This window comes from Gopherus evgoodei, chromosome 2, assembly GCF_007399415.2.
Source record: "Gopherus evgoodei ecotype Sinaloan lineage chromosome 2, rGopEvg1_v1.p, whole genome shotgun sequence".
NCBI lineage: Eukaryota > Metazoa > Chordata > Testudines > Testudinidae > Gopherus > Gopherus evgoodei.
In genome coordinates, this window is record NC_044323.1 from 226,529,007 (window position 1) to 226,550,886 (window position 21,880).

Sequence of the window (21,880 nt, forward strand, 5' to 3'; positions counted from 1 at the left end):
TGTGGCCTTTTGGAAGTAAGTAGAAACTAAAGGCCTTATTTTCAGAAATGACTAGCACCATCTGCTCGTTAACAGGATTTCCCAGTTGCAAGGAGACCACCTCAACTTCCCTCAAACAAAGAAACTACAACTCCCTTCCTGACAAGTACCTTACCTGAGAAAAGCCTCCCAAAATTATTCTGTTAGAAGGAATTCCATTCTTCACTTCCTGATCTATCAGTACTTTAACTGCAAGTCAAATGAAGTCCAGTAGTTAATATGCAGCAGTTCTGAGGGGAGTTCAGAAAAAAGTGGTATAGGTGGTAAAAGGCAGTATTAATCTCTCCTGTGTCAAGGGAAAGCTGGCAGAAGGGAAGTTGATGGAGTATTGCCCAAGCAAAAACACTTTGGACCAAAGGTTCAAGGTCAAGAACTCTGGTGCTGTAGACACCAGCAGTTCATGCAAGGTCAGAAGTGCTGGTACAAACAGAAACTGTTGGGTCAGGGTCACACAAAAGTCCGAGTGCAGAATCGGTGGTGACTTCTGAGCATTTGGAGTCATAAGCATGCTTGTGTTGCTTCAGTGGGCTGTACTTTCTAGAAGGTTCCTAATTTAGTGGGCGATAGGCATGCATGTGGGAATACAAAGGCTGATAAATGAGCCACTAAATTCACCCACACAATTCAAGAAACTTAAAATTATTTGTTTAACAAAGCCATGTACCATAAGCGACTTCACCATTTTAAATCGTCATTTTAAGTCAGTTTCTAAGTTGGCTAATGAGAAAACCACTGAAAATGAAGTAATTTCATATATGTACACGTATTTTATACATTATATATATCATCTGGCAAACACCCATTTAAAAAAATTGGAAGATACATTAAAAATACTCATAAATATACCATGCTCTGCTGCTTGCTTGATCCCAGCTTCATCTTCCTGTGCATCTGGCGAGAGTCCAATAATATCAAACCTTAAAAGAAAAAACACAATTATATAACTTTATTCATGAGGGAACTAACACACCTTTGTACCCTGACATAACCATTCAAACAGTAATGAGAAGATTTACTAATGATCACTTTTTACACACTTTGTTTTATCATCCTATAGATAATTAAGAATAGGCTCAACCTTGTGTTAATCAGTTTACACCTTGAAAACAGTAGTTATGCAAGTATTCACATATCAGAGCCCAGAAATGACTGATCTTAAAAGTTTAAGCATATTTAATTTTATTTATTTCTTTTATTTACTCTAATCGTTTATGGCACAAGGAATTAGATACTCAACTATACAATTTTTATTTTAGTGGCTGGACTATATAGTAGAGCTGCACCTGTAATTTATACTAAACACACTGAGAAATCTTTTAGTGGGAATTAAAAACAAACTTCAACTTCTCAACCAACTATAATCTCAAGAATTTTGCCCTCTTCTATCTTGTCAAAAAAAAAAAAAAACAGTTCAGTGTTTTGATATTTAAGAGGCAGGCAATACATTCTTTGTAATATTTTTGTCCAAATATTAGCAGGCATATGCTGAGAATTAAACAATTCTTTCAGCTAATATAGAAAAGCTAAAAAAATTGAAGAAAAAAATCAAGGGAAGATTTACATAACATTTCACATTCTCACTTTAAAGTAAAAAAATATGGGTTTTAATATGAATTTTCTATTGGAGCTTCCATTCTAAAAGAAATCAGAGACCACTTTTTTGTAAAGTTTAAACAGTTAATTGTCCACAAAACAATACCACCCATTACTAGTAGTAAATACTAATTCCAGGAATTTTTGTTCCTGTTTTCACAACAAATAATTAAAGGAAAATTACTTAACTTTTAGTAACTGGAGTATGAGTTGTGGTGTTTACATGTGTTCTATTTCTGATGTTTATGCACTCCATGTGCTGGAGATTGGAACATTTTAATCAGCAAGGTCCACCGGCGGCATCTATTCCTTTGATGACCTCAAGCCCTGTCCCTTCCCCGCAGTACAGAAAGGGGGCAGAGCAAACAACCAAACCTCACTTCCCATGCCAGTCTCAAGCCCAGGCTGTTAGACTCAGCAGTAGCGGGTCGTGAAACACATCTCAAAGAACTCCTGTTACTAAAGGTAAGTAACTTTCCTTTCTAGTTTGAATGCTTGTTTGTGTGTTCTGCTTCTGATGACTCCCAAACAGTATATAATGAATAAACTCTAATGCTCTCCTCTAATAAAATAAAGACTGCAACGTAGCCCTCTCAAATGGAGCATCTGAACAAGGTACCTGAATGACAAAGTAATCACTAGGGAAAGTATGTATAGTATTCCAAATAGAAGCTCTACATATATCAGCGATGGGTATTCTCCCAAAAAGAGGCTCCAGAAGTGGTCTGTCATAGAATATTAGCTAACATGGCCTGAGTTCCAAATTGACCACCCCATAAAGTAACTTTATGCAGTGTCATACTCAGTTAGAGATTCTCTGAGTTGAGACTGCCTGACCGCTGGAGCTCTTGACAACAGAGACAGACTGACTAGGGGAGTGCCTGAATGGTCTTGTTGGAGTTAAATAAAAGGAAAAATCATAGACATCCAAAATCTGAAACACAGCCTTACCCTTGGATGAATGAGGCTTTGGGGATACTTAAATTAATGGACTTACTTAAATGAAAATTAAGGGATTACTCTGAGTAGAGATGTAAGGTGAGGCTAACATGTAACTTTATCCCTGTGAGAAGTCATATACTGTGGTCCTGGCATGACAGATCCTGAGTGTTAGTGTGACTGCAAACAGGAATTCAGTCTTCAGACAAATGGAATAACGAGCACAAGGCTAATGGTTCAAATGGATGGACCCATCAGGATGGTAAGTAACAATACATTAAATTTCCAGCATGGAGGGAACTGATTTAATAAAAAGAAATCCGCTTAAATCTTTCACAAAAACTTTTAAACTGAAGGATGAACAAGCTGTATGGGTCCTGATGGTGAATACTGTGCTGAGATAGCAGCCAAATGGGGCAAGGGATAGCTCAGTGGTTTGAGCATTGGCCTGCTAAACCCAGGGTTGTGAGTTCAATCCTTGAGGGGGCTACATAGGGATCTGGGGCAAAAATTGGTCCTGCTAGTGAAGGCAGGGGGCAAGGCTGGACTCAATGACCTTTCAAGGTCCCTTCCAGTTCTAGGAGATTGGTATATCTCCAATTATTATTATTAACATGGAATGAACTTAACAGCTAACCAGAGTTTAAATATAACAGATACTCAAAGAGATGAGGGATTGATGTCTCTTGGAGAAAGATTATATTGGCAAACCTAGAATGAAAAACACTTCCATTTTGCAGCACAAGTTGTCCTCAGACTGCTTTCTGCTCTGCATCAATATGCTCTCTACACCACCAGAACAATTCAACTCTGTTACCCTACAGTTTCTATTTTATGAAGTGTAGTCATGACACATCTGAATGAATAGTTGTCCCGTTGTTCTGGGTAATTAAGCCTGGTAGAAGAGACAGAGATACTGAAGGTGTTACCAAGAGATTTCTTATTACCGTGAACCAGTACTGTCTGGGCAAATCTGCTGCTACTAAGATGAATGTGGCCTTGTTCTGTCTGACCTTCTTTAAATCTAAGATCAGAGGATTTGCGGGATAAGCATACAACAGGCACTAAGTCCAAGGGATTAGGAAATTGTCTCCTTGAGAGCCCAGACTCTGTCCTCCCTTGGAAGAAGACACTCTGCATTTCTTGTTCTGTTCAGTTGCAAACAGATCCATAAGGGGAGCACCTCACTGATGACAGAATCCTTTATGAACCATAAAAGTGTTTGAGAAAAATGCCTATTTAGATGTCTGTTGGCGTGTTGTGTAGGACTGGAAAATAAAGGTGCAGATAGCTGTATATTTTGCCTTCAGACTCCATAGGATCCAAGAAGGATTGCTTTCCTGCATGAGAGCATTGATCTGGTTCCTTCTCATTTTGTTGAACAGTCTGAGCTAGGATCGCCCAAAGTTTCTGTCATTCTGTGGACCAAATCCTGAAATTACTTATCTAATGACGATGCCGGAAGAGGAGCCACATGTTCACGCTGTGAAGATGTGGATGGAATATGCTCTAGGATAGTTTCAGAAACTTGTTGCAGAAGTACATGTTCATTTAGAGTCTGATGTGGAGAAGAGTCTGGTTCAACAATATTTACAAGATCACTGTGATTGCTTTTGCATGACAGGTGGATCCTTAGGTAATCCTGGAAAGTGAAGCTGAGGAAAGTTTTGATTTAGGATATGGCACCAGTCAAGTGAAGCAGTTGATCCACATGGATGAAGTGAATGTGGCCAGGGCAAGGGGTACTACCTAGAGGCTTTTGAACTACCATGCCTGTATATTTACCCTATATATGACCTGACTCTCAAACATATGAGTCATAAAAAGTTACTCCCAAAGGGTAGGAGGGTAAAACATCCTCATTATCAGAAAAGGAATACCCATCCTTTTCTTCTAAGAGGATGGGGTGCTGCTCATGAGGGATTCGGAGAAATAGCCACTGATGGGACTTACCACAATAACCCCCAGGTGACTTAGAAAGCATCCCCTGATTGACAAAAAAAACATTTACTAAGGGGCAGTCAGGCTCTGAATGAACAGACACAGACAAGTTGCTCCTCTCAGGCCACCTGAGGAAGTCAGCACTGCAAGGGGCTGTAACTGAATCAGCGCCAGAGCAGCATGCTCAGAACGAGCCCATGCCGCAGACAACCAAGAGAGTTGTCCTCCATCGGAGGATGCTCAGAATGGACTGGTGCTGAAGACAGATGAAAGAGCTGACCCAGTGCCCAGAGCAGATGGTGCCAGCAGCAGACTGACAGCAGCCAGCAGAAAGCTCTGCTCCAGTACTTACAGACACCTTACAGGCCTTCTGGGCTGCCTCCTGCCAAACTGATGTATGAGGAGCTGCTTTCAGAGATCCCTTCATCCCAGAGACAGTAGAGAGTGAACCAAACCTCTTCCTTGTAAGATCTTCCTCTGCACTCCTGAGAAGAGTGATACCTGTTACTGCTCGCAGCTGCCGACACAAAAGCAGCCAGACCCCTGGAGGTTAAGGCAGTTACCAGGACATTTTTCATTGAGGACTGTCCCAGACTGGGGGATTCTATATTCCACCTGCTTCAGAGACCAGCCTCATATTTTTCTCAAAAAGGAAAAACTTCATCCTGTTGTCCTAGATATAGCTGCCCTCTTGGAGAGGGTATTACACTCCTTATGTTTTTCTTTTACATATCCAGAACCTAAAAAGTAAAGACTACTGAAATATGTGTCATGCATGGGCATAGCAGCCCCACAGGACTCAAAATGTAAAGCCTGGGGTTTCTGTCCTGACATAATATCAGACCCTCCCTTTAAAGAGCAGAAAATAAATCTAAACAAAGCTAAAACTACTAAAAACACTACACTAAATGCCTTGTCTAAACTATTTACACAATCCTAATAAAATAGCTGACTGATAAAGTGAGTGGGGACACTGCTATTTGGGTCCACCTCATAGCCAGGAGCAGCTGAAAGGAAATGAATGTCAGTTGGTTGTTCCACCCCCTTTCCACCTTCAGGGAGCAGGGCTCAAGGTCATGAAAGGAACAGGTATGACCAAAAGACAGAGCTGACTAAATCATTCCTAGCTACAGCACATGAGGCACATGCACACCAGAAGTGGAACATAAGTAAACAAGCACACAAAGAATACAAACTTTCAAGCAGATTGAAGGCTATTATGTATATTATGCATTTGATGTTTTCAATTTTAAAAGTGCCTTTTCCTTGTCTGATAACTTTTCTCTCTTCTCAGAGCTAGTATTTCTTTTTTTGCTTCCGATGAGACAGTTTGACATTATTAATGAGAAGCCTGTTAGAACGTTTGCTCTGCATTTACAGTTAACTAAAGCTAGCAATTCAAACTCATCTTTGGAGTTAAGTCCAATCAATATAAACACTTAGGACTTTATATATGATTATTTCTAATTCAAAAAGTACTTACCAAGATGGCATGGCCATATTCATGTTCAGAGAAACTGGCATAACTGGCCTAGAAATTGAGAAATAATATTGGTATAATTAAATACAAAGGTTTATTTACATAACACTACACATCAGATAACTATTCTGCATTGCTGCAAGATTTCAGGTTAAGTTGTAAAGCTAGATGTTTCCTATATTTTCATCCCATTTTTAAAGCATGACCAGTGTCAGCTCTCTCATTTTAAAACTGAAGGTAAACACGAATGAGACCAATTTTGGTCTTTTAGCAGAACTACAATGGGTTTTGAGGCAGCAGATGAAAATAATTAGTTGACTTCCTTGAGAACAGAATGAAAACCCTGAGAGACTATGAAAAGCACAGACAATAGAATCCTATGAATGGTACAGAGAAAACAAATTGGCTACTTTTATTTACATGCTCTCATGAAAATAATGGGCACGTAGAGCAGATATTCAGAAGCAACAATGTCAAAGGACCACAATTATTAGCACAAGTAACTATTGGTCTCTGCTCATTCAGACTTATGGGAGTCTAGCAAACAGCAGAACCCACAGAAAAGTGATTTAAAAGTTCTAATTAAATATATTCATAGATCCCTGCAAATGCGGATATCCACAGAACATTTTTGCAGACTGGATGCGGATACAAATTTTGTATCTGTGCAGGGCTCTGCAGATTTAGTCTCCCAAAGCAAACATCAAACTGGCAATTTGAGAGCAGTGATGTATAAATGGATGTACAGAATGCCACAAAGTAGCTCTGCTAGTAGCTTACGATGGAAACATTATGGAGGCACATCATTGATACTTTTGTCCTAACAGATTGAGTTTTAAGACCCTGAGGCACTCTCACCCTAGCTGAATCATAACAGGTCTCATTGTACAACCTGTTTCACTTTGCAACTCCTAAAGTGGAAATGGCATGCTGCAAGAAGTCTGACTTCCTAAAGTCTTCAGTTCTAGCTATTTATATTATATCTATTTATCTCAAAACCCCATTTACATGGGGGTGTGGAGCCTTGTTTCCTCCAGAAAATAATGAAGTTTTGGAAAGAACTATGAAACTGTCTGATTCACACAGAAATCTCCATTTTTTCTATATATTTGAAATGAATTTGTAAGAAGACTATCTCCGAAGAATATGGTGAAAATAGGATCAATTTTTAAAACTCGTGCAACTCTCTCCTCACAGAGTAGTCATGCTGTCTTTAGTAAAAGATTTTAAGGGCTCAAACATGAGTCCATCAGCTTTGTTAATAACAAATTAAGATTCCATCAAGGAACTGGTTCTTTGACCCACAGGAAGAAGTTAGGATACCTGAAAGGTCTGGGCTGCAATAGTGCGACACCTGAGAGACAAGCTGAGATGGCAGGTAGATTCACTTACTTGAACACAAACTGATGGCCCTCCTCCAAGCGAAAAGTTCAGCAACAGCAAGGGAGCAGCTGCAATAGTCTGTTCCAAGAATACAAACCTTTTTGGTGCCAAGAAATTCTCCAGCCTCAATAGGTCAATAGATGCTTGATTATTACCAAGTTTTTTAGACACCTAGCAATCTCCAGCCATTGAACAAAGACATAGACCAAAGAGTTCCTTAGAAGCCAAAATCAGCGTAACTATTAATGAAATTCTAGCACCAAAAAAGCTCAATTCTTGGCCTCAATGAAATCTTCCAACTGTAAGAGTAAGCAAGCCACCAACCCCCATCTGGTACAGAATTCTCCAGTGCTGGGGTTGCATCTGACTTGCCTGGCAGCATACTCTCTTCCAGTGCAAGGGTAGATAGCCAGTCATAGGTCAGATCCAAGGATTTGATACTCAGGACTCATCAGCCAAGGCCCAGGGCCTCTGCTGCCAATTAGGACCTTCACACATCATTCCTGCACTACTTCCAAACAGTAGTATGAGGAGTGGGCTTGCCCAGCCTAAAAGAGAGCTGGTGCGTATATCCACCTCTATTTACATGGAGAAGCACAATATACAAAGTTTAAATCCCATTCTTTATCAACCCCCCGGAAGCCTGTTCGGCTAACAGCAAAGCGCCCAGAAAAAAAACTAACTATAATATAGCACTAACACTAGAAATGAAGAGAGTCTTGGATCTGAAACTCAAAATTCACTCTGGGTATGGAAAATAATGTCCTTACATCTGAAACTATCTAAAGAAAACAAGAAATTAGGGACACATCCATGCTCTTACAAACTTGTCTCCAAAAGTTCAATTTCACATGAAGTACTTATGATGTACTGGTTTCCATAAAGTTTCCAAAGCTCGGAACCACAATAGGAGCATTCCATTGGCAATATGTAGAGGCCACCTCAGAAACAACCAGGGACACTAATGTAACTGAAAGGCATCAAATTTTAAACTTATGAGGATGATACTGGTCAGATTTAAAAAACAAACAAACAAATACCATATACTGCATAATTTAGCAGTGGACTTAATTGTCACAATGTGTCATGGCCAAGTGCTGAATTAGGCATTTATAAGCATGAGAAAATACAGTTGTTTCAGACAGGTTATACAAGTGTTTGCAGAGGACAGACATCTATGTTTCAGGAAATAAGCCAGCTAACAATTTATGTGTGCAGACTATATCTTAATTGTCCATTATGTGGATTCTTCCACATTCCTCTGAATAATGTGGTAGTGGCAACTGTCAGATAGAAGAGGCTATTACAGACAGCCCAATGATCTGATCTGATAAGATAATAAAAACTGCCATATGTTTTACTGTAATTTTGGGTAAGTTGATTCCCTCTCATCCAAATTTTGCTCTTCTGTGCCATGCTGCACCTCACCCCACCACATGGGATGCCTCTCTACTACTTTTGCCCTAATGAGGCAAGATGCTCTTCTTCCCAGAAAGAACAGTTAAGTCATAGGCTGGACAGACAATCTGAGTTTCTCTTAAAATAGACCAAGATTGGTCTTTTACCCATCCTGATTTTAAGTGTTAAAGAGATGCTAGCTATAGTTTAATGCCTTGTTTACTGGGTAGAGTCCTGTTACTCCTAAGTGAATTCATATGGCCTGCATTTTTTTTCCTGTATCCCCTACAGAAAAATGCAAAATAATAATAATAATAATAATAATAATAATCTGCCAGGGGACATGTGCCTGTTCCCTGGCATCCCAGGCAGCACATCTGGAGCAGTCTCAGAGATGGGGAGAGGGGTTGGGCGTGCATGCCTGTGTGGTTGATCACCACCATTGGGCGGGGGTGGTGGGACTTGGCGTGCATGCATGCCAACAAGCAACCGAGAGAGTGGGGGTGGGAAGAGAGAGTCTGTCCCTCTCTTGCCACTGCAGCTTGCTGGCATGGAAGGGTACAGCTTTTTATTATGCACGAGGCAGGCTAGAGGCAGAAATGTAGCAGCCTGCCTGTCAATTAATTGATCTCATTCTCTGAAGCACAGAATGTACCACAAATGCAGCAGCCTGACTGTGTAGTAATGTTGTTAATGTTCCTATTGTTAGTTAACTGTTCCCATTCTCAGTCAATTCCCCCACGAGCATAAAACCTGTGAAAGTTTTAAGGCCCCTATGTTGCCAGAGTGATATAAAGGAGCCTTATTATAAATGACAGTGAGGGAATCCTCAGGGTATGGCTACACTTGCAGCTGTACAGCGCTGGGAGTTAAACCTGTCTTCCTACAGCTGAGTAGGGAAAACACTGCAGTCTGTCCACACTGACAGCTACCAACGCACTGTCGTGGCCACATTGGCAGCATTTGCAGCGGCATTGGGAGTGGTGCATTATGGGCAGCTATCCCAGTGTTCAAGTGGTTGCAACGTGCTTTTCGAAAGGGAGGGTGGGGTGGAGTGTGACAGGGAACGTGGGGGAGAGAGTGGATTTTTGGAGCTGACACTGTCAGCAGCTGCCTTGCAAGTTCTGACCCTCTCCCCAACCCTTCTCTCTCTCACTCACTGAAAGCAAACAGTAACTTTTTTTTCCCCCTCACAGACCAGATAAGCAGACACTCAGAAACAGACCCCCCCTCCCTCCAGCCCGCTGCGCTGCTTCTCTCCTCAAGCCCCTCACTCCCCCTCTCCTCAAGCAAACACTAGCTGTAGGCATTCTGAAGGGAGCCCCCTGCCTTTGCTCATTCACAGCAAACAGGAGCTGTGTTTGTTCTTCTTTTTGATAAGCAGCTCCGGGAGCCCAGAGTTCACAATAAAACAAAGAGAGTAATCTTCACTTAAAAGCATTATGGGAAGCTTCCGGAGGTCAGTCACAGCCTACTAAGATTATTCCCTGTTTACACTGGCACCACAGCGCTGCAGCAGCAGCAGCGCTATACTCTTTATTCCTCTCGTGGAGGTGGAGTACAAGGAGCACTGTAGCCACGAAGACAGGGCTGTATGTGCCTTGCCAGCATGGATGTGGAGTGAGTTACAGCACTATAAAGCCACTAACAGAGCTGTAACTCTCAAGTGTAGCCAAGGCCTCAGATAGGAAGATCTATGTGCTTTCTCACTTTTTGCTGTGCCAAAGTGGCACAATGGGGTTAGATTACACCTCAAGATTTATTTTACTCACCCATTTAAAAAAAAAAAAAAAGGTTTTAAAGGCAAATAAAACATTTACCAAGCAGTCAATAAAACATCTGGACAATCAGAACCAAGCACTTCCTAAAGTACCTAGCCAGGTCCAGGACAATGATTAGTACAGGAGTGAGCAAACTTTTTGGTCCAAGGGCCACATCTGGCATGGAAATAGTATGACAGGCCACGAATGCTCATAAAATTGAGGTTGGAGTGTGGGAGGGGGTAAGGGTCTGGCTGGGGGTGTGGGCTCTGGGGTGAGGCCAGAAATGAGGAGTTCAGGGTACAGGAGAGGGCTCCAGGCTGGGGGGCTGAGGGGGTCCGGCTGGAGGTGTGGGCTTGGGATGGGAGTGGAGATGAGGGGTTTGGGGTGCAGGAGTGCGCTCCAGGTTGGGACAGAGGGGTTTGGAGGGTGGGAGTGGGATCACTCTGTGGTAGGGGGTTGGGGAATGGTAGGCTGTGGTAGGGGGTTGGGGCATGTGGGAGTGGCTCCGAGGTGCAGGCTCGGGGTGGCACTTACCTCAAGCAGCTCTCAGAAGCAGCAGCATGTCCCCACTTCAGCTCCTATGCGAAGGCATGGCCAGGTGGATCGGCTGCACGCTGCCCATCCACAGGCACCGCTCCTGGTGGTTCCTGGGCAATGGGAGCTGTGGGAGCAGCGCTTGGTGCAGGGCAGTGTGTGGAGCCCCCTGGCTGCCCTACATGTAGGGCCCAGAGAGGGGACATGCCACTGCTTCTGGAAGACACGCAGAGCAGACCCCGACTCTGTTCCCTGGCTGGAGCGGGGCAAGCCTGAGACCCTGCTCCCCAGTGGAGGTTGAGGGCTGGATTAAAACAGCTGGCAGGCCCATAGTTTGCCCACTCCAGGATTAACAAAACTGTATGACTCATGTGTGAAAGTCTGAGCAATTTAAAATGACATTCCACATTTTTTTTGTTTGGTTTTTTTGGGCTGTTCGGTGTTCTGTAATGTAATTTAAATTAAAATCCAGGATTAGAACTGGAATGCAGGCTATTAGTTACCAAGTGTTTGTAACTTAACTTTCATGTGTTTAGAAAATGCTGAATAGTTATTGTGACTTTTTTCTGTATTGTAGTTAAAGTAAATTACCAAAAAAAATTGAAACTGGTTTGATTATGTTGAATTATTTTGACAAATAAAATATGCAGAACGTTGCAGGATTTTTTGGTGCAGAATCCCACCAGGAGTACCTGATGCTTGTTATCAAATATTTTAGTTGTCTTTTAATGCAAGTTAGCTGCTGGAAATAAGCAAGAGAGTCAGCTTTGTATGACTGCCATCTCTCCAGACTCCCCAAAAAGGGCTTTGCAGAACACAGCAGTGGCCCATATACCAACATTTGAGAACCTTTATACTAACTACATGAATAACCAACAGTGTGCATTTTGTATTACAAAGGAATGCATACAATTCAGAGATAAGTAAATATCAATTCTTAAAATTAGCTTCTCACAAATATTCATGCTGAGTAAAACTTGGCCATTTGAAAGCTTGCAGAAAGCAGAGACTTACACAAATAGTCAAACTGAAGTTAGTTGTGGAATTTGAACAATTTTCCAATAATTTTCTATTTATTCACTCAGATTAAGTTATTTGCAACAAAGCAAAATATGAGTCAAACCTTGGTGTGCTTAAGTAATTTGTATCAATACTTCTTAAAAAAAATGTAATAAGCATATATCTGCATGTTTTCAATAAGCAGATAGCCAGTAGTCAACCGAAGTGATGAGTACCCATAAATCTCACTGACTTCATCTTCTCACATTTGTCTAATGGCCTTACGAAATATAATCTACATAGTAGCCTTGCATTAGAAAATAGTAAAAAACCAGAAACAAAATAGGTATTTTCATGATGTTCACTCTATAATATGGTAACACTCTCTTAAACAGGAATATCTGATTAATATATATTATTCCTGTATGTCTTGAAACAAAAGCTAAATGTTGTAATGATTGTTTTGTTTCTGATATTTACATGGCAAGTAACTGTAAATTTGTTAAAACTTCCTAAATAAATAGTTAAATAAATGAAAAAGGTGAAAAAACAAGTTATATACTTACGCATGTGGGCAAATATATTTTACATGTGGACTTCTGATACCTGCAAATGCTTCTGCCCAGCCATGTCTGTTGGAGAAAAGTATGTTAAATAGCATTTTAACGTGCTAGTTTAATTCTGTTAACTTTAATAGTTAAGCACTGTTGCCATAATAATGCTAAAATAAGAGGGAGTGTAATGTCATTACAGGTGACATTTCTAAAAGAACCTAAAACAAAATGCATTACCAATCTTAAAAGTGAAGTCCTTCCTTTGTAACAAGTAGCAAACCCATCTAAAGAAAACTAGTTTCTTGTCCAACAGTAGTTTCTCTAAGAAAGCCTCTGCTATAAGCCTGCCAATGATACATTTACTGTGTCAATCTATTCAAAGACACAAGGTCACAAATTCAATTGTTTTCAAACTTTTTTGAATATTGCTAAAAAACCACTACGCTGCATAAAAACAACACTAACACACACTTTTAACAAATGTGGTTCTCCAAGATGTTTTGTGCTCTCACTCACGGTGTGGCTGAATCTCTTGCAAAAGAATTCCAAAACTTCAAAAGCAGCATCAAAGAAGGGCACATACGTGACTCCTGCATGTCCTTGTGCCCCCTCTTCCAAGGGCACAGAGGTACCATGACTCTGGTCACCCCCTCAGGTCTCTCTCACCACCCAGAGTCTCACAATGTGTCTGAGCTGTAGGAACGGAGGATGGATCGAGGGATTCACATGCACAAAACATCTAGAAGAACCACAGTTACTATTAGTTAAGTAACAATTCTTTGAGTTCCTATGCACATGGCTTCCTGTCATGATTATTAACAAGCAATTCAGTGACCAAGGGGGTGGGTGCTAGGACTCATCTTCCCCTTGTGTATCCGCTCTGGAAGCGGATACCAAGTAGTAATGACTAGCATACATATACAAATTGTTCTGCAATTTTTCACAATTGGTATCCTACTAAAGCACATTTCTGAGGCAGGTTGTATGGAATGAAGACAGTTAGGACATGTCATACTTTCTCATTCCCCAGCATTCTGCACTATGAAGTAGTGTTGAAAGTACGCAGCTCTGATAAATCAGTATCAGTGACAGTGGTGGCGGATGTGAATACAAATATTTAAACTCTTTAGGGGAAATCTGATACTTGCATTCAGTTCTTTAAGGTTGCTGAGAAAGATTGTGGAGTAATCCATAATTCCTTTGCAGGTTACAGAATTCCCTCATTAATAGGAAGGGCTATTCTGTCATGAACGGCAGGTTGCAAAATATCAAATAGTTTATCTGCCTTGTCTTGAACCATTTCCAATGGAATATTATTCTTGAGGGAATTCTATGCCAAAAACTTATAAAATTCTACACACATTTTAAAATTCTGTAAATTGTATTTGTCAATAAATAAACGTCGCTCCAGCATGGCAGTGGGGAACACAGATCACTGGCTACACTGGGCGATCACTCTGAAGCCCCCACCTCCTCCAGTACAGGGACTTGGCTGTGAGGCTGCACCTGACCCTGAAACAGTGCAAGGACTGGGCATGACCCAGAAACACCTCAGGGCCCTGCCCCTCTGTGCCAGGCACACCAGGTGTGGCTGGGCAAGCTCAAACCCACAGGATCCAAGTGTAGAGGAGCTTATTGTTGGGGGCTCCAGGTGTGGGGTAAGAGGTTTCTGTACGGAGCAATCTGAATGCAGGCAGCTCAGATCTGGATACACAGGGGCTCATTGGGGGTTCCAGATGCAGGGGCAATGGGACTCTGCAGGGGATCCAGGTGACGGTGGTTGGGTTCAGCAGGGGGGTCCGGAGATGGGGTTGGGGGGGCTCAGTGAAGGGGTCTGGGTGCTGAGGTGGAGATCCAGATGCAGCTGGTTGGGGCTCACTGGAGTGGGGGTCTGGTCAGAGGGGTCCAGGTGTAGGGGGGGTGGGCTTGTCAGGGTGCAGGTTTGACAGGCCTGCTTAACGGAGGAACCCCAGCTGCTGCTGAGGGGGGGAGCCGGAAAAGCACTGTTGCTTCCCCCTGCAATTCCTCTATCCCCTTTTCTTCTTCATCCCCCTCTCCTCCTCCCAACGTTCCTCTCCCTCTGCTATTTCACCCCCCTTCCCTCATTTCCCCCATCCCTACTACAGGCACTCACTGTTATACAGAAAATAGTAGGGCTCCCAACACAGAAAAGGGGAACACAACTGGAACTAGGACCCAGGATGCTGCATTCAGCTGCAGTCAGGGTAGCCAGAGACCTCTGAGCTGGGCAGCTCTGTGTTTGCAGAAATGGCGGGGGGGGGGGAGGGCAGAGCAGTGGCATGTAACTCTGTGTGCTCCCCATGCCTCGCCTCTGTTTGGGGGGCAATCCCTCCCAAAAACTGCACACATGGTCCCACTCCACCCTCATTAAGGGTGCGGAAGTTTCATCCAGGGAAGGAGGAGAGAAAGCACTGGATGAAAGTTCATCTTACACCTCTTCATCCTCTCCCCCAGAGAAGCTGTGTTGAGTTTCTGATATCAGAATGACTTTGTCACACTCTGACAGTTCATCTGAGGAGTCTGAATGGAATCTCTGATGAAAGCAGAAAAATGGTTGGTCGGTTCTGAATGCTGAAACCAGAGGGGCCAATACATCCAAGCCTGAAATCCATAAGGATGGTAGTTGTCCAAGGGAAAAAAAAATCTTAGGTCTTGAGATAAAGCCCTGAAAGTGACATCCTTAGCGTAGTCCTTTTTATAGTGTGACTTTTGAATCAAGATGGAGTAGGCAAGAGTGGCCAAATGTCTGGTGACTGACTCCTGCTAGTTACCTGAGAAGATGATCCTGATGAGAATGAAGAATCCTCAGAAGGAATGACATAGACTGACAGCTATACTGACATTTGTGAAGCAGACTGCCCATCATGTTTTTGTATAGGGGAGCCCTGTGAAATGTTTATAACTGGCAACCTGGGTCGCTCTAATGGCGATTTAGATTTAGGCCTTGGCTACACTCACACTTTACAGCGCTGCAACTGGGGTGTGAAAAAACACGCCCCTGAGCGCTGCAAGATACAGTGCTGTAAAGCGTCAGTGTAATCAGGGCAGCAGCACTGAGCGCGCGGCTCCCAGCGCTGCACGCTAGACCCGTAAGGGATGTGGTTTACATGCAGCGCTGGGAGAGCTCTCTCCCAGCGCTGCCGCTCTGACTACACTCACACTTCAAAGCACTGCCAGGGCAGCGCTTTGAAATTCCAAATGTAGCCATACCCTTAGCTGAAAAAGGACAATAGTGCAGTAAAGGAGACTAAAGCGCAGGAGTTATCCTGATGTCTGCTGCTTTTCTTAAAAAGAGTGCTGGATAGGTTCCCGGAGCCTCACCTGTAAGAGGGGAAGGCTTGTTCAGTCCTGTAACTGTTCTCTGCCCCTTATAGAATCATAAAATATTAGGGTTGGAAGGCACCTCAGGAAATCATCTAGTACATCCCCCTGCTCAGAAGGAAGTGCTCTCAATGCCACCAAGACTGAGGAAGCAGGCTGCTGGTGTTTTGGTGCAGGACCATCTGACCATGCTGGGGTAGGTTTAGATTGCTTCCACATTACCATGGAAGCCCACACCAAGGAAGTTTTCAATGATCTCTTAAGATTTTGGCCTGAAGGAAAGGCAGATCCTTTTGGTACCATGCTCTTCCCGTGAGAGGATTTTCTCCCTGCCCCATTCAGCAGCTCCTTGGATGCATGGAATTCTGCCCTCCTCTTTTGTTGTACCAGGAAAGATGACATCTTCCTTGTGGGAGATCTTAGAGTGGTCTTTAACTCCATGAGCAGCAGGGATTACTCACTGCTCCAACCGATAAGCCCGAGAGCACTTAAAAGAGCAGTGCCTCCTAGGGGTATCAGTTACCTCCCTAGTTTGGGAGACACTTACAGGCTGGGTCCCAGAAAGTGCACCCAAGGATCCCTGAAGCTGCTGCAGTTCAGAGGTCTTCTTGATTTCTCCATGAGGAACAGCCTCAGACTATATTCCCTAGATTTACGAGTGTGTTTTTAAAAGTCCTATAAATAGCACACTTTGATGGAAAATGAGCTTCTTCTAAGCCAAATAGGGAAAGGTCATGTATATCTGTGACAAGAACAACTCTCTGACCCGCACTGACTTAAATCCTGGTAAATGGGGATTTAAGGCACTATGTATGGAATCCTATCTAAAATGCTTTTTAAAAAAAATAGCTAACAAATGAAACTGACTATCCTCAGTCCTTAATCCTTAATCAATTTAATCTGTCAGCCTCCTATCAGGAACAGACTGACAAATGAAATTGACTGACTAATGTAATTAGCTAAATTAGTAACAAACAAGGAAACTAAATTACCATACACTAAGAAACAATAACGAGCTAAAGCGGATGGTACTCTGTTGTGACTCTCCACCAAAGGGCAGTTAGAAGGAGCTGAGTGGGATCAGGGATATGCTGCCCTTTATGAAAAGTGCATGCACAACACCTGCTGGACATTGCTATTGAAGTTCCTTAACACCTGTGCAAAGGACACAATCACACCATATATGGAAGCCATATGAACAGTAATTTGAAGGAGCTAGGAGATCTGAAACTCCTACTGTTGTTTCTATAGAAGTATATGTCTACATACAGTGGATGATTCCACACACACCTAAGGTTGCAGTAACTCAAAACAAAAACAAGTTAATTAAAGATTCCTTGCATTCAAGTAATCCAAATATCTTTCCCTTCAACACCTCCACACAATGAGGGTCAGTGAAAAATTAGAGTAATTCTACATTTTAAATTGGCATATAAAATACAAAATTCAGTTTTTGATGAGCTGCATGTTGTTCAGTATACTGAACATAGCACTGAGTTTCAGAGCTTTCTTATTCCTCCAGCTATCACAACCCCTGATGGCATGGATGTTGTAGGCTCATTTAGTAAGCCCAGCGCTCATTAGCACAAGTCATGCAATGTTAAATTTAATAGAACTAATCCTAAGCAAGATGAAAATAATCAGATAGAAGCTCAATACCTGTGAAAGTAAAAATAATTAAACAATGGAAAGGTTTTGATAAGGGAAGAAAGTAAAGTCCCTCTATGAAGCAGTGTGGTTGTAATTTGACAGATAAAACCTCTTATTAATCAATCATTCTCCATTGGTGACTTGGTCAGCCAGGAAACTGCAGAATGCTGGCCTGGCTGCTTGTAAAACTGAACACAAGATTTAAGAGTTGAGTCTACAAAGACTTATTCATGCAAGTAGCAGTCTTAGTGAAGTCAGAACAACATGTCTGAGTATGGCTTTGCATGACTGGACTCTTGGTGGCGAAGGAGGCAAAAAGTAGTATTATTTACCTGTAACTAGTTCTTTGAGGTGTACACACCACGTCAGCACTTAAGTCTAAGTGCTAAAGGCAGCTCTTAAGGATGCCTTTGAACTAACCTACCCTAAAAAGGGCACCATCTTAAAATGCATCATCCCATATACACCAAAATATGTATGTTCCACCACTATTATTTTCTAATTTGTTATAACATTCACAGTAATTTACAAGATAAAATCAAGTAACGTGTTGGTAATGAAAAGGTTTTTTGAAGCAGAAAGTATATTTTTGTTGTTGCAGGTAAAAACCAAAGCTAGGAGTGCTGTTTATTAACACTTGAATTTCAAAGGTCAGTTTCAATAAAAAAAAATCCCATCCAGCTTCAATGTGAAGATTTTTTTTCAGGCTTCCTATGACCTTCACAAGGCACAGAAGTCAGAGAGAAATTTAATTGACTACAACCATTGCAAAGTTATTAACCAGTTACAAGAGACTTCTAATCAGTATGTAAAAGTCTGTATAACAGAGATGAACAAATTCTGCTCAACTCTTAAGCAAATTTGTTTTCAAATGCGTAGTTGCTCCATTTTTTTTTTTTAAAGGAATGTTTCAGAGCATGCTTAACATACTGAACAAGTGACCCTGATATATATAAAAGAAACCAGTCACTGCTGGAAGCAGCTTTTTCATGGAGAAAACTGTAGAGTTGTCAAGCTTTAAATATGCTGCTCATACTATAATTCTAAATGTATATATATATATATATATATAAATTAATTATATATAAAATCTTGAATACTAAAAAAGATTTTTTTTTTAAATCAGCAATCAATTTTCCCTGAAAGATCTTAACATTTAAGCAGATAAGTACAAGTTTGGGATAGAAGAAATATTAAAAACACCATTTTTATTTTTAAAACAAGTAAAAAAATGAGTTATTAACGTAAGGCCTGATCAGGCGGCTATGTAAATTGATAGATTCCCACTGACTTCATCAGGCTTTGTATCAGGCCTATAGAATACAGAACTATAACAACAGCATGGTACTTCTAACTGGAAGAAAAAGCTTTCTTGAAATGATCTAAATAAAAATTTATATTGGAAAAGAGGAGACTAAGGGGAGATATGACAGAGGTATATACAATCATGTGAGGTGTAGAGAAAGTGAATACGGGAAAGTTATTTACTTGCTCCCATAATATAAAAACTAGGGGTCATCAAATGAAATGAATGGGCAGCAGGTTTAGAACAAATAGAAGGAAGTTCTTCTTACACAGTGCACAGTCAACTTGTGGAGTTCCTTGCATTAGGAAGTTGTGAAGGCTGGGACTATAACAGGGTTTAAAAGAGAACTAGATAAATTCATGGAGGTTAAGTCCATTAATGGCTATTAGCCAGGATGGCTAAGGAATGGTGTCCCTAGCCTCTGTTTGTCAGAGGGTGGAGATGGATGGCAGGAGAGAGATCACTTGATCATTACTAGTTGGGTTTACTCCTTCTGGGGAACCTGGCATTGGCCACTGTCAGTAGACAGGATATTGGGCTGGTTGGACCTTTGGTCTGACCCAGTATAGCCGTTCTTATGTTCTGAAGTCTTAACCCTCTCAAAAACCCTAATCCATTAGGGTTCTGCATGTGTTCATTTGAGGAACTGAACATCTGATGGAAGATCACATAAATAAAAGCCTCAAGTCTCCTCTATTCCTTCCACCTAATCAGACTCCATACTATAGGCTCCAAAGTCTAACTCTACTTAAGCTTGAATTAGCATTTAGTTACTACTTTCTCCTTATTGTATTGAACCCCTTATTTTGGAAACTAGCAGTACTAACAAGTCAAAAAGAAACTGTGTCTGAAGAGAACTAATTAAGCAAGGATTCTGAGATTCTTTCCAAATGGTCATCAGAACTGCCAAGTTAAAAAAGAAACCTTGCATATATATACACAGGTGTATATTGAAATCTTTATAGCAGCTGTATATATTTCTTCTGCTCCAATGATGAAAAACAGGAACCTGACTACTGACTGCCTGTGACAAACATAACAAAAATAAAAGAGCTCCAAGTCCCCAGAAAAACTCCAGTTTGAAACCTATGAGACATTTTGGAAACAAGCGAGGATGTATTGAACATAGTCTAGTCTAATGTAGCTTCAATACAGTCTGGAAATCAAAATACAACACCAAAACCAAATTTAAGATTTATCAGAGCTGCATACTTTTAAATCTACTTTATAGTACATAATACTGGGTAAAGCCTTGCGCAGACACATGTGCAGTGGCATTGGGAGCAGTACATTATAGGCAGCTATCCCAGCATTCAAGTGGCTGCAATGTGCTTTTCAAAAGGGGGAGGTGGAGTATGACAGGGAGCATGGGGAGAGACAGAGTGTGGATTTTTGGAGTGCCGACACTGTGTCAGCATCCCGCACTGCAAGTTCTGACCCCGCTCCCTCACTCACTAAGTGCAAATAGCAGCAGTTTGTTTTTTCTCACAGACCAGATAAACAGCGAAACTGACCCCCACGCCGCTGCCTCTCTCATCAAGCAAACATTAGCTGTGGGTCTTCCAAACGGAGCCCCCCTGTCTGCCTCTACTCATTCACAGCAAACAGTAGCTCTGTTTGGTTTTTTGAAAAGCAGCTCCCGGAGCATCCGGAGTTCACAACAAAACAAAGAACGGCATCACAACAAAACAAGGAGAGGAACCTTCACTTAAAAGTATTATGGGGAATTTCCAGAGGTCAATCACTGCGTAATAAGATTATTCCCGATTTACACTGGAGCACCAGCATCTCAGCCACTCTGCATCAGCTGTTAATCCTCTCAGGGAGGTGGAGTACCTGCAAAGCGGTAGCCACTGACACACAGAGCTGTATGTGCCTTGCCAGTGTGGACGGGGAGCGAGTTACAGCGCTGTGGGTGGCTTTATTGTGCTGTAACTCTCAAGTGTAGCCAAGGCCTAAGCATATGCTTAAATTTTTTCCATGAATGAGGCTTATGAGTGAATATCAAGTTGAATTAAAAATAATTATAAATGGGCATTCCTGCTTCCCCCACACAAACTTTTAGGAAAGAATGGGAACAAGACAGCTAGTTCAACTCAATGATTACTTACAGATGTAGGTAATATGTTTTTAATAGGCTTTAACTGATTTAGTTTTTGTATTACATTAAAACCACAAAGAGACAGAAAGATATTTTGGCTTGTAGTTTTTGTGGGAGTTTTTAAAAACTAGCATGGCCATCTCTTCAGCATTTGTCATAAACTCTGCAACTAGTGCCAGTGTAGTTTGTGAGAAACAGCAACTGAGTTTCAAACACTCAAGTCTTACAACCCAGAAATCTCAAACTGTAAGATAAGTTTGATACACATCAGTAAACCATTATACCTACCCAGTATCTCCCAATCCATGAAGAAATATGACCTAAAATTAAAAAAAAAATGCAAGAGTTAAAAATAGTTGTTTCATGTCTAATTCCCTTGTTTGTTTTTTCTTTAAGGAAAAAACAGCTGTGACAAATTCAAAGATTCTAAGGCCAGAAGAGATCATTATGAGTCTGGTCACCTGTACAGCACAGGCTACAGAACTTTCCCAAAATAATTCCTAGAGCATATTTGTTTAGACAAACATCTGATCTTGATTTTTAAATGGGCAGTGCCACCATGACCATTGGTAAATTATTACAAAACTACATACTATAAAATCTGTGCAATACCAAGCGCAAGCATTATTTTGGGTAAAAGTTTCTCCAAGCCCTAATAAAATCCCTCACTGCATTTTCATCCCATATTTCCTTCCCTAAAAGCATCTCCCTGCAACTTAGTTTATTAGGTTGCTGCCATAACCACCAAGTTAGACCAAAGAAGTCATTTTGCTTCTGCTAGTCATCTCTCTCTCTGATTTTGGAGGTAAGGTTTGTGACAGATCTTGATGGCTTGCTCATTCTTTTCATTAAAGGGGG

At 41.4% G+C, this 21,880-nt stretch overlaps 1 protein-coding gene across 2 annotated transcripts in view; it reads right to left on the bottom strand.

Annotated features, from left to right (window-relative positions):
• LYPLA1 (lysophospholipase 1) overlaps nt 1–21,880 on the bottom strand; it is a 39,681-nt gene that overhangs the window by 16,981 nt on the left and 820 nt on the right. The window contains exons 2-7 of one of the 2 annotated variants that reach the window (XM_030553094.1): nt 21,311–21,342; nt 13,207–13,362; nt 12,636–12,701; nt 5,996–6,043; nt 886–956; nt 155–228 (exon numbers count right to left, since the gene is read on the bottom strand). In XM_030553094.1, the coding sequence (XP_030408954.1) occupies nt 155–228; nt 886–956; nt 5,996–6,036 (186 nt within the window). In that variant the 5' untranslated portion in view covers nt 6,037–6,043; nt 12,636–12,701; nt 13,207–13,362; nt 21,311–21,342. The remainder of the gene's footprint in view (nt 1–154; nt 229–885; nt 957–5,995; nt 6,044–12,635; nt 12,702–13,206; nt 13,363–21,310; nt 21,343–21,880) is intronic. The other variant, XM_030553093.1, reaches the window with a different exon arrangement.